This window comes from Ursus americanus, chromosome 30 (genome assembly GCF_024610735.1).
Source record: "Ursus americanus isolate L20-20 chromosome 30, mUrsAme1.1.p, whole genome shotgun sequence".
In the NCBI taxonomy this organism is placed as follows: domain Eukaryota; kingdom Metazoa; phylum Chordata; class Mammalia; order Carnivora; family Ursidae; genus Ursus; species Ursus americanus.
In genome coordinates this window covers 6,783,918-6,797,370 of record NC_142156.1, presented here as the reverse complement: position 1 = coordinate 6,797,370, position 13,453 = coordinate 6,783,918, and the positions used below count along the sequence as shown (strand labels likewise).

The following is a 13,453-nucleotide window of genomic DNA, read 5'->3' as shown; positions in this document are numbered from 1 at the left end:
TTAAGAAACCACAAACTCCTATCTCAAAAGGCTAATTTACATACATACACTTGCACGCAAACACACCAGGCTTCTACAAATTGGTAAGAGAAAATGATCCCCACAGAAAACTGGGCAAAGGATGTGACCAGATAGATGGCCCATAGGTAAGGAAGTGAAAATAGCTCTTTCCCAAATGGAACAAGTGATCGTAACACCGCATTGCTTGTTCAAAGGACTGTATCAAAATTAGAAATGCACAGACCGGGGCGCCTGGGTAGCACAGTCGTTAGGCGTCTGCCTTCGGCTCAGGGCGTGATCCCGGCGTTCCGGGATCGAGTCCCACATCAGGCTCCTCCGTTGGGAGCCTGCTTCTTCCTCTCCCTCTCCCCTGCTGTGTTCCCTCTCTCGCTGGCTGTCTCTGTCACATAAATAAAATAAAATCTTTAAAAAAAAAAAAAAAGAAATGCACAGACCCTTTGGATTTCTAGGAATTTCTCATACAGATAGACTTCCAAGTATAGGAAGTAACATGTATAAAACTGCTCACTACATCATAGTAATGGCAAAAGACTAAGAAAAATACGGGGCTGATCAAATACTTTATGGTACATCTATTCAAAAGAATAGAATGCTATGTAATCTTTCCAAAAAAACCCACAAAAAACAAGATGCACTGCTTTATATGTTTGTATAATCAGTGTCTTAAGGTGATGTTATGCTACAGCCAAAATTGTGGAATGCTGCCATTTGTATAAAACAGTGGAGGTTTGAAGGGAATAGGAATTCCCTAAGACCATTTCTGCAGCCATGTCTTCTATCAACATTTATAAATGAGAGATGGGGTTGCTCAAAATGAGAATTTGAACCCACCCCCAGATGCCTGATGTTTTGTCTTTGGTCATATATAGAGATTTGTTCTCTCTACCTCAGAGTATAAAAGTCATTGTTACTCAAGCAGGTTGGTCATTTTAGGGATTCAGTGTGCCCTGGTCATTTTCCAGGCCGGAAAACAGATGCCATCAAAAATCGTTGCTGTATTCTGCTTAGCACATATATATCCGCACCTCTCAACCTCAAGACCACACCTTATGCAGAGAGTTTTCACTCATAGTTCTGAAGCTGCCTTCCTCTTGATGGAAATCATAAAAACAGATGAAGTGATGAGGGAGAGAGGACCCACCGGATGGAAGACACTCAAGTATAGACTCTCGCCAAAACCACTCTGGGCAAGGTGGTCTCTCCACAGAACGTGTGCTTTTGAGGCAGACTGCACCGTTCCAGTGAGTGGAGCGTCTCTGAAGAAGGCAAAGTTTGTTAAGAGGCCAGAAATTCCAGAATCCGAGCCCTGCTCACCACGCTTCACCTCACCCCAGAAATGATGTTGCATACTGCCCTACTTGCAAGTCAGAATGACTGTCAGGGAGGCTCATCTTTCACTCTCAGACTGCCCACCTGACATCTTTAATTGTCGCAGTTGCTACCATTAAGAAGTAAAGTAGCCGTTATCTGCTGGAATGCCAGTGCAAAAAATATATATATGTGTGTGTGTGTGTTGTAATTTATGTGTATTTTCCACATAAAGAACATGTTCTTTGCTGAATTGGAATTGAACCAACCAAACCTCATGTAAAATTTTCAGAAAGACACTAAAACATGATGCCAGAGTTAATTGACATACTCTGCAGACTGTTTTTCTTATCTGAATGAAACAGGTTTAAAATATACAGAAACATTGTGGCGATTTGCTCTTTTATAATAGTTATTGTAAAAGTTATTACACTCTCTGAAAATAAGTTTCTGCTGAGATAAGTGTGGTGACCAGAAGCTATTGTCTTCCACATAGTAGCAAAAATGAACAATAAACGAATTGAGAATACTCATAAACGAACGAGTAGAGAAAAGGGTGAATGTTATGGTATATGAACCAGCACTCCACGAGGACTGATTAAAGGTCTACAGCAGAAAATGTACAAGATGAGTGTAGGCGCCTGGGTGGCTCAGTTGGTTAAGCGTCCAGTTCTTGGTTTTAGCTCAGCTCATGATCTCAGGGTTGTGAGATCGAGCCTCACATTGGGCTCCCTGCTCAGCAGAGTCTGCTTGTCCCTCTCCCTTTGCTTGTCCCCCTGCTAGCTTGCTCTCTCTCAAATAAATATGTTTAAATGCAATAGTTTATAATGCCTTTTTTTTTTTTAAGATTTTGTTTATTTTTTTGAGAGAGACGGGAGAGAGAGAAGCAGACTCCCCGCTGAGCAGGGAGCCCGATGGAGGGCTCCATCCCAGGACCCTGAGATCATGACCCGAGCCAAAGTCAGACATTTAACCGATGAGCCACCCAGACGCCCCTATAATGATACTTTTAAAACAATCCATTGGCCATATTTCGATAAGATTAGAGAACCAGTTAGTTGTTTTGGAAATCAGTAAATAAGGGGAAAGAACCAAGCATGATCTGTTTTTCCTGTGTACATCGTTCCTCAGGGTTACCAAGTAATTGATGAGCATGAAGTTTCAATTTAGATAGAAGAATTCTGCCTAATGATTGGAGGAGTGATAGGCTATCACCATGTAATGGCCCTAAAGAAGTAATAAATGTAGTCGCATTTTTCAGTGGCTATTAATATTACAAAAAAGTAAACAGGTATCGTGTCCCTCATGAAAGTATACACCGCCATCTAAAAATCTTCCTATCAAAACACCTAAATCTGATTATGTCTCTATATCTAATTGTCGATCTGTAGGAAATACCTAGAGTATTTCCCATATGTTTGGGTCAGAGGAACAGGTTAAATGATACTATGTGAGTGTAATCAAGAAAATCTAGACTGGGGGCGCCTGGGTGGCTCAGTCGTTAAGCGTCTGCCTTTGGCTCAGGTCATGATCCCAGAGTCCTGGGATTGAGCCGCACGTCGGGCTCCCTGCTCAGCGGGAAGCCTGCTTCTCCCTCTCCCACTCCCCCTGCTTGTGTTCCCTCTCTCGCTGTGTCTCTCTCCGTCAAATAAATAAAATCTTAAAAAAAAAAAAAAAGAAAGAAAAGAAAAAGAAAATCTAGACTGGGGAAGCCCCAGGTCAAAAGACCTGGTTTCTTCATCAAATAAATTACAAAATTAAAAAAAAAAAAAAAAGTCAAGGGGCACCTGGGTGGCACAGCAGTTAGGCGTCTGCCTTCGGCTCAGGGCGTGATCCCGGCGTTCTGGGATCGAGCCGCACATCAGGCTCCTCCGCTGGGAGCCTGCTTCTTCCTCTTCCACTCTCCCTGCTTGTGTTCCCTCTATCGCTGGCTGTCTCTATCTCTGTCGAATAAATAAATAAAATCTTTAAAAAGTCAAAATAGAACATGAGTAACATAAATTGAGATGGGTTTGATTGGAATTAAAAGCTCCAGGGACCTGTGTTTGGGAGAAGGGTAAAAATATTGAAGCACATGAGTTTCCAAGTTAAATATACTTATTAAAATTCTTGCCAACCACTAAAAAGGGAATGTATAATTTCCAAGCCAGAAAGGGGGGATAAAAGAGAGAGTAAGCAGTCAGTCAAGGAGAAGAAAAACATGGAAAAGGTAGGAAGAACTAAAAGAAGCTGTAAAATATGATAATAGATATAAATACAGTTATATCATTGCCCGTAAGTATAAATGGAGAAAATTTCATAAAGCTGAAAATCGGCAGCCTAGAAAAGAAAATCTAGTATGTGTTGTGCACATAAGACACATCTAAAACTCATTGTGGAAGGGCTGAAAGAAAACAAGCCCATCTAGTTGGGAAGGCAGTCTTACCTCTCTCAAGAGAGGGTGGAAAGGGGTGTCAGGGTGGCTCAGTTAGTTGAGAGTCTGCCTTCAGCTCAGGTCATGATCCCAGGGTCCTGCATTGGGCTCCTTGCTCAGCAGACAGCCTGCTCCTCCCCCTCCCCCTGCTCTTGCTCTCTCTCTCTTATAAATAAAATATTGAAAAAAAAGAAAAAGCAGGGGCACCTGGGTGGCTCAGTCGTTAAGCATCTGCCTTTGGCTCAGGTCATGATCCCAAAGTCCTGGGATCGAGCCCCGCTTTGGGCTCCCTGCTCGGAGGGGAGCCTGCTTCTCCCTCTCCCACTCCCCCTGCTTGTGTTCCCTGTCTCTCTGTCAAATAAATAAATAAAATCTTTAAAAATAGGGGCGCCTGGGTGGCACAGCGGTTGGGCGTCTGCCTTCAGCTCAGGGCGTGATCCCGGTGTTATGGGATTGAGCCCCACATCGGGCTCCTCCACTATGAGCCTGCTTCTTCCTCTCCCGCTCCCCCTGCTTGTGTTCCCTCTCTTGCTGGCTGTCTCTATCTCTGTCGAATAAATAAATAAAATCTTTAAAAAAAAAAAAAAATCTTTAAAAATAATAATAAAAAAAAATAAAAGCACAAAGGACTTAACTTTGTTCTCGTTTCAGGTTGAAGAAAAAGGAGTTTAGTTTAGAAGAAATCTATACCAATAAGAATTATAAATCTCCTCCCGCGAACAGGTGGGTACATGAGTAGGAATTAATAGACTGGGAGGGCTTCTGAAATGATCGATACAAATCTCCAATCCTTTCACTTCAGAAAGGGTTTTATGTTCAGTTATTGGAAATAACATGAATTGATATTTTTACTTCCCAGAGTTTGAACTGGGGTTGGTGGTAGGATGGGACAGAAACGTGTGTTGAATGAGGTAGGTACAGAAAACATCTTATTTCAGTTTGTGCTTGTGTTTTTAGCAAATATGCCAGCTCTCTTCTTCAGGACTAAAAATCATCAATCTTCAGATATGATTCCAAACCTAAATACAGAACGAGTTTCATTGGCTGCCTTTGAGTCTGAATTCAGTTCAAGTCAGGGAACATTTATGAAATTCCCGTTGTGTCCAGGTTGTAGCAGGGGGTTCTGGGATTTTATTCTGTAAGGTGAACATTTGCTCTAAGACATTTGTACAAGATTATTCATTGCAGTGTTTTTAAATAATACGAAAGGATTGGAAACAACTGAAAATATCTACTAATCAAGTTCTGATTAAATTACAATCCAGCCTTATCATGGAATGTACTGTATAGCCATTAAAAAGAATGAATCAGGGGCGCCTGGGTGGCTCAGTCAGTTAAGCATCTGCCTTTTGGCTCAGGTCATGATCCCAAGGTCCTGGATTTCGCCCCGCATCAGGCTCCCTGCTCTGTGGGGAGTCTGCTTCTCCCTCTCCCTCTGCCCCTACCCCCAGCTTGTGCTCTTTCTCTCACGCTCACTCTCTCTCAAATAAATAAATAAAATCTTAAAAAAAAAAAAAAAAAAGAATGGGGCACCTGGGTGGCTCAGTCAGTTAAGCATCTGCCTTTGGCTCAGGTCGTGGTCCCAGAGTCTTGGGATCGAGTCCCGTGTCGGGCTTCCTGCTCCACGGGGAGTCTACTTTTTCCTCTGTCCCTCCTCCCACTCATTCTCTCAAACTCTCTCTCTCAAATAAATAAAATCTTTAGGGAAAAAAAAAAAAAAGAATGAATCAGATACCCATGTACTGAATTTGAATAATCTTAAAAGTTATTGACAGGGGGTGCCTGGGAGGCTCAGTTGGTTTAAGCATCTGCCTTTGGCTCGGGTCATGATCCCAGGGTGCTGGGCCGGCTCCCTGCTCAGCAGGCTAAGCAGGGAACCTGCTTCAGCCTCTCCCTCTGCTGCTCCCCCTGCTTGTGCTCTCTCTCTCTGTGTCAAATAAATAAAATCTTAACAAAAAAAGTTATTGACAGGTCAGATAGGCACAGTACATAGGATAGTATATGTAATACCATTTGAGTAAAAGGAAAAAACCAAAGTGGAGGATATATGTCATGATAGGTCAGCAGACTACAGGCCAAATTCAGCCAGTGGCCTGTTTCCTTTCTTTTCTTCTTTTTTGTTAAAATCTGTGAGCAAAGAATGGTTTCTACATTTTTAAAGTGGTAAGAACAAAAAGGAATATGTAATAGAGTCCTATATGGCTCATTAATTTTAAAATGTTTACTCTCTGGCACTTTATGCAAAAGGGCTGACCTCTGATAATATATGCTTATTTATGCATGTCTGTGCATTGTATGCCTTTGGGAGGATATTCAAAACGTTTGCTGGTGTTGCCAACAGGGGCTGGTCTTTTATTCTTTACCCCTTTGTCCAGTTGCAGTTTTTTCACTATGTGTTCATATATTACATATCCATAAATATTTTTTTCATACAAAAAAGCTAGATACTGGCCAAAGGAAACAATTGAGTAAGTAGTCGTTAGTTGTTTTAGCCCCAGCTGACCAGAAGGGTTGGTGGCCCCGGAAATGCACCATGTGAGTCAGTGTTTTGTTGATTCTTTTTTGTGTTCCACCCTCAGGTGTTTGGAGACCATCTTTGAGGAACCCAAGGAACGAAATGGTACGCTAATCTCAATCAGCCAGCAGAAGAGAAAACGAGTTCTAGAATTTCAGGATTTTACCGTCCCACGGAAGAGGAGAGCTCGTGGCAAGGTCAAGGTGGCAGGCAGCTTTACCAGGGCCCAGAAGGCGGCTCTGCAGAGTCGAGAGCTGGATGCTCTGTTGATCCAGAAACTCATGGAATTGGAGACCTTTTTTGCCAAGGAAGAGGAGGAGCAGGAGCGGCCAACTGGTTGTTGAGAAGCAATTCGGTTTGGGGTTCTCAATTTTAGATTTTCCAGGCTCCTTGGAAGAGGTTGCCTGATTTTGTCCTACCACCCAAACTACTCAAAATGCAGTCAGTCCATGGATTTTTACCTATTTTAAGGTGCAACCTTTTTAGGAAATGGTGAAGGAGGGTCCTCTGCTTCTACTGCTGAGTATTGAACCTCAGGAATGCTCCCTTTCTCCTGGAAATGGTCCTGAATGACATCTGGCCTCCTCCCCCACTCGCCACCCTCAGGAGGCGGACAGAGCACACCTTCAGTAACACTAGGATTCCAAGGACTCACAGCATTTGCACGTCCGTGTGAAAGTTCTGCATTGTTTACGGTGGTGCTAGACCAAGATTATTTAGAGACGTGGCCTAGGGAGGGGGACCTGGCGTCCTGTCCTGTGTGGTCTCACCGGTTCATTTCAGTAGTTGAGGAAAGATGAGCTGTTGTGTTTCCTAATCCTTTGAGTCCGTCTGCCCAGAACCGTGTGTATGTGTGTGTGTGTGTGTGTGTGTGTGTGTGTGGCTTTTTCCCATCATTTTCTCCCCTCTGTGACTGTGGGTCACTAGTGCCAGAGGAGCCCGTCCAGGCCCCATTCGAAGTAAGTTGCACTTTTTAATGTTGTGGTGTTGATTATTTTCATTTGTTTTATTTTTTTTTTTTTTTGTATTATTGCTGCATGTTTGGAGCCTTTAAATGTGATTTTAAAACAAATTTTTTAAGACATCAAGGAGAAAGACAATACATGTCTTCAGAATATATGACAGGCATTTGACCCAGCATATCAGTGCATGGTATGGGACAGTGGAGAGACATTTTCCCATCATGTGTTTCAAGCAGCCCCGCAGCCCCTTCCCCATCTTCCGGTGTAGCTCATTAGAGGGAGTACTTTTTCATCTGGGTTCATTCTTGCTCACTTAAGCTGATGTGTTTATTTTAATGATGGAAGTAAGAGCAGATTTTCCTCCCAGGCATTTAAAAAATGTGAATGTTGGGTGTGGTCTTAATGGATTTTATCCGAAGTGGTCGTAAGTATCTAACAAAGTTGGGTACAACAGCTCAGGCGGTGATAAAGGCCAACCCAGAGTGTTTGCAGCCATCAGAGCAACTTGCTCCAAAAGTGGGGAGTGAGACAGGACGTGGTTTGGACCCAGTGATGCATCCTTGCAGTGGGATCATGAAATCCCACCGCCAGCCCTCTCTGAGAACACCATCGTATTTGGGGCTCCTATGTCAAACCTACTGGAAATTCGGTGGAGTGCCAGAGTTAGTGGAGTTCCTTCATGTAGGCCCGCAGGAGTCTGTGGGCAGAAGGATGCTGTGTGGGTCAGCCAGGCCCAGACGTGTCGTTCTTTTTCCACTTAACTCCTGTGTGCCCTTGCCCTGTTTCCCCCTACCTCCTTCCCTTGTATTTTATCTTTCTTTCTCTCTTGCTCTCAAAACAAAAGTTCAGAGAATTCACATTCCTTGGCTGGTGAGTGAGATGCTACACCCGGCCTCAGGACACTGGTCACCTCTTCCCATTCTCCTAGGAGCCACTGCTGGGAAGCATCCACCCATGGAGACTGTCAGAACTCCAGAGATATTTTCAAAGCCAGTCTGTTAGAGAAGAGTGAGTGGTGGCGTCCTGGAGTGTGTCTCCTAGGGTTCCTTTGTCTCCCCATTTGTGAGTGGGTGGGGAGATGGGGTGGGGGCGGGGGGGGTCTCTATGTGCCTTTCCTTTGCAGGTTGACAGTCTATGCCGCACTGGAGCAGAAGAACTGACATGAGCAAGAAAAAATAAAAAGTGCCACATCTGTCTTCTAGGCCCACTGCCTCAGACATAGCATTTAGTAAGTGAAATACATACCTGGTGACCCACGGAGGCTTCTAAGGACATGGCCAAATAGCATTAGAAGAGAGCCACACTTCCACACTGGCTCCGAATGATGTGAACCAGATTCCGTCGTTCTACATCCGCTTTGCCCAGACTGTATAGACACGACCTGTGTTTCACCTCAGTACCTCTCCCTTCCTGGGACAGGGTCCTTAGACACTAAATGCTTCTCTCTGTCTTTTTGCCTAAAGGAGTGGGATTAGTGATCCATTGCACCCTCCAACAGACATTTTTAGGGAGTGCTGCTGGACAGCTTGGAAACTCCCAGCAACTCAACATAGCCCTGTTTGCCAGCTCCATTGCCAGTGTAGACGAGTCAGCAATGCGGCAGCCATGTCATCCAGCAGACTGAAGTTGAGTGGGCACAGCTGTGGCATCACCACCATTACAGAGACACAATTTCAAGTTTGCCCTTAATAGGCATGGCACTTGGAAGAGCCAGGAGCAGTGATTTGGAACATTGGAGGACTGGAGGAAGTGGAGGCCCGGGCTCTCTTCTTGTCCTGGCAGTGTGGGAGAGAAGTAGCCCTAGGCAGCCCTGCCTATCCTTGAAATTCTTGGTCTGCCCCCAGACTGTGGGCCTTCCCTGCTCCAAAGTTAAGAAGGGGCCCCCATTGCAAACTTGAAATTGCTTACCTGAAGTCGATACATCGAGTTCTAGCCCCGCTCAGCCACACCTGTCTTAGCATCCATTTTCATCGTTGGCCTGGCCAGCTGCAACGCTCTCTGTGGTCCTCGGAGCCTGTGGAAGCTGCCCACTGTGGGAGGCATTAGTCGACTGCTGGCACACCACCTGTCCAGAGCTACTGGAGGTCTTCTGGGTTGGAGGCTGGTACAATTTCTGAGGATGGGGACTTCCCACTCCCAAGTGGTGGGAAGTTACAATTAACTATGATTTACTCAGCTATAACTCAACTCCAGAGGCATAGTGTTTTTCATATGGGAAAGAGAGGAGAAATCTCAGGTCCAATCAGGGTTCTGCCCATCAGCTTTTCACTGAAACTTCAACCATGGGTTGGTTTGGTTTTGGTTTTGGGGGGTTTTTTTCATCCTTCAGTTTATAGCTGTATTTGCCCCTCATCTGCTCCCCACCCACTTTCCCCTTCTCTTTTGGTCGCCTTTCCAGCTTCATTTCTCCAGTAGCTTAAATGTACCTCATCACGTATTCAAGCAGATTATGTCCACTTTTTCTTAGTAACCTTACTCGAAGAGCTACAGCTGAGGGAGGTACGGTGGAAAGACATGTAGCGTTTGCCTTACTTGGAGCCTGAAGAGCTTAGAAAACTCATGCTGTGAATCCCAAAACTCAGCGCTCCTTCAAGAGCTGTGAAAATCATGACACTTTGTCACAGTTTTGCCTGAAAGGGTCTTTTGCGTGGGCACCAGAGCCAACCTGAGGTAAATTCCAGATCCTACCGTCTGGGCATGATCCCTCCCCCCAGGGCTCACTCCCTGCCCGCCAGACCGAGAGCAGTGTGGAGTGTGCAGGACTGGGGCAGCAGAGCCAAGGCTTTGGCGCAGCCTAACGGAATGCACAGCCAGCGCTCCGTCCCCAGGCTGGGATTCCATCTCATAACACCATGTACATTAACATCCGCGGAAGACCAACTTGTAGTCAGTGATACTTTTCTCCCATCACCTGAGGGAGGAGTATGCAGTTGGTGCTTTCTTTAATTCCCTTGTTTTGTTTTGTTTCTCGAAGCTTTTCCCCTGGTATCATGGAAAGGACCTCTTAAACACCACATTGTGGGTGGCTGTATCCAAAGTCTAAATACTTGGCCAGAGGTATGGAGTAGCCTTTCCTGGATTCATGCAAGGGAAGGGCTCCTTACCACAACTGCACTTCTTAATGTAAACAGCTGGCTTCAGAGGAAGGCTTAATTTTACAAAAAGCGAAGTTTTATATTATCGTCTAACCACAAATTGAGCAGCGAACGCTAATTTGATTATAAAGTGAGGGTCCCCATATAGCCCAGCATCTAGCACAGCGTATTCTCAGATTGATGCCTGTTCATTGTGTCTTCACGAGCCCCTCCCTGGTGCTGAACTGGATTTGAGTTCTTGGCGAGAGGCCTCAGCATCTCCTTGGGCTGGTCCGGGCCAGTAAAGAGCTGCCTGAAGTGTTTCTATATTATCATGGTCAATAGTTCAGTGAAATTTGTACATTTTTGGTAACATTGGCATACAAGATGCCCCTGCAGTTCCTTTTCTGTTTGGTAGTTTGTGACTCTAAAATTCCCACTGTTATGTGTGTTAATTTATGAAAATAAAAATTAAAAAAAAATTTTTTTGAAAACCTTTCAAATAACTCTCAAGACTTATTTTATCCTTTAAAAAATGGGGGGGGGGCACCTGGGTTAAGCATCCAACTCCTGATTTTGGCTCGGGTCATGATCTCAGGGTTGTGAGATCGAGCCCCACGTGGGACTCCGTGCTCAGCATGGATTATGCTTGAGATTCTCTTTCTCCCTCTGCCTCTCTGCTCTCTCTCTCAAAATCTTTTTTAAAAATTTTTTTAAAGTAATCTCTACACCCAGCATGGGGTTCGACCGACTGAGTCAGCCAGGCACCCCTGTTATTTTATTCTTACAGCTTGGTAATAAGTTAAAATTTTACCTATAATGTCATTAGGTTTTACCATTTTCTGAGGACTGTCCTGTGCTCAGAACATGTATAGACCCCACTTCTGGGTGACCTGAGCCTGCAGTGAACCTTGGAAATTTCACTCAATGGGGGTCGCCCGGGTGGCACAGTTGGTTGAGTGTCCAACTCTTGGTTTTGGCTCAGGTCATGATCCCGGGCTCTTGGGATAGAATCCTGCATCGGGCTCCATGCTCAGCAGGGAGTCTGCTTCTCTCCCTCTCCCTTCTTGAGCTCACTCTCACTCTTTCTCTCTAAATAAATAAATCCTAAATAAAATTTACTCAGTGGTTGCAAATTATCTTGTGACAGAATTTGGTATTTGGAAACCACTGAGACTCATTCACATCCAAGTCATCCCAAGTGGGGTGGGTTGCTGAACAAGTATTTTAGGTGTGATTTTTAAATAGTGCACCTTACTTTCTCATTTGGCAGAGGAGGGAGAAAGGAGTTACAAATTCAAGTGAAAATATGTTTCAAATATTAGCCTATTTGGAATAGAGCTTGACTTGCTAATGAGACTACAAGGGAGAGAGTGTAAATACATTCGTTTACCGTAAAAAAGGTCTTGCTGTTTATCACATCCTCCTAGGCACGAGGTTAGGCTATGATAAGTGCTCCGTTCTCAGCTCTCTCTCTAACCAATGGCAACTAGTAAAAGAATGACTGAAAACATGGCTCTCTCACACCACACCGACGACATGTCCCAGGAAGAAACATGATTTCTAGGATGTTCTTCCTCTGTTCAGAGGAAAAACAGTGCCCAGTGTCCCTTCTTGGCTTTTTCCAAGTCTTGGGCTCCTACAACACCGAATTCCATCCATGTAGTCTTTTACACTGGGGAGCATTCTGCCTCACAGCTGTGCTTCTGTTAGGTTTCACATACTTGAGAAAAGTACTCTCCTACACATTTTCTTTGTTTAGAAGGGAGAGGCTAATCCTCTGATAGGGTTCTTTCTGTAGCATCTCCCATTACAGAATCTGACGTTGGTAGGGCCTCTTGACAATAAGAGGACTCGGCCACACTGATTTAAGAATCCTCTGTGGTGTCCTGTCCTCTTGCAGTGATGGAGACCTCATCTCTACAGTTCCTTCTGGGACTTTGCTCAAAGAGTGTTCTAGAAAATTCCAAATTTTTAACTTCCAAGGTGATAGGTGAGTCATAACTAATCTTACACTTCCAGTGTCTTCGCCCTTTTCACTGAGGAGATAGAAGCAATTTGAATAGAACTTACATACAGACCTTTTGCAGTTCCTTGAACAGACCAGGCATGCTCCCACCTTATGATACATTGACTTGATTTGCTGTCTCCAGGGCTCAGAATGTTCTTTTCCCCCGTTTCTACATGTTCCCTCAGATCTTTGCCTTCCCAGATCACCCTTCCTAAAGGTGTAGCCCCTCCCATTCTACATCACCCTTATGACACTTTCTATTTTACAGCACTTATTACCACTTTGTACATATTCATACTGTCATGTGAGTTCCTTGAGGTCAGGGACTCTGTTTCATTCACCCTGGGCTCTCCTGGCTCCTGAAACACCTAAAACAGTGCCTCACATATACGGTAGGAGCTGCGTAAGCTGCTTTCACAGAACTGTTGCTGCACAGACCTGGTGAAGTCCTTTTTCAACCCCCTGACTTTGAATGTGTGAAGGCCCTGTAATTCGTCTCCCTTCAATTACTCTTCAAGGGACCTGGCCTGCAGATACACAAGGTAGAACTGGTCAACTCTTTTTTTTTTTTTTTTTTTTGAAGATTTTATCTATTTGACAGAGCACAAGCACAGGCAATAGCAGGCAGAGAGGGAGAAGCAGGCTCCCCGCTGAGCAGAGAGCCCGATGCGGGACTCAATCCCAGGACACTGGGATCATGACCTGAGACCAAGGCAGACGCTTAATGGACTGAGCCACCCAGGCGCCCCCGGTCAAGTCTTCTGATGCCTGGCTCTGGCTGCAGCCACACCCACAGCTGGCCTCACGCCTTCTAATTGGCTGTAGCTCACAGGTGGGGAGGGGCTAGTTGAATTACCCATAACAGAGGTGGCAGGCAGTGGGGTCACCTACGTGGGAGATGGTACCTGCAGCCCAACCTGGAGACTGCATCCCTGGCCTAAGGACGTAAGTGCGGGGGCTGGAAGGCAGAGACTCCCAGTTATAGGAATCGTCTTGGAAATTTTTCTTTTTCTTTTGCATTTTTTTTTGGAAGACTTTATCTATTTATTAGAGAGAGAGGGAGAGAGAGAGCGCACACAAGCCAGGAAAGAGGCAGAGGGAGAAGGAGAAGCAGATCAGAGAGCCTGACATGGGGCTTGATCCCAGGAC

The 13,453-nt window shown here is 44.8% G+C and overlaps 1 protein-coding gene across 12 annotated transcripts in view; it reads left to right on the top strand.

Annotated features, from left to right (window-relative positions):
- The window catches only part of PRR14L (proline rich 14 like), a 53,491-nt gene extending 46,101 nt beyond the window's left edge, over nucleotides 1-7,390 (top strand). For 11 of the 12 annotated variants that reach the window (XM_045791417.2, XM_045791426.2, XM_087857243.1 and 8 more), the window contains 2 exons: nucleotides 4,394-4,465; nucleotides 6,322-7,390. In XM_045791417.2, coding sequence (XP_045647373.2) covers nucleotides 4,394-4,465; nucleotides 6,322-6,601 — 352 coding nt within the window. In that variant the 3' untranslated portion in view covers nucleotides 6,602-7,390. Of the gene's footprint in view, nucleotides 1-983; nucleotides 4,105-4,393; nucleotides 4,466-6,321 lie in introns of those variants that run through there. The other variant, XM_087857242.1, reaches the window with a different exon arrangement.
- Nucleotides 7,391-13,453: the final 6,063 nt, after the last annotated feature.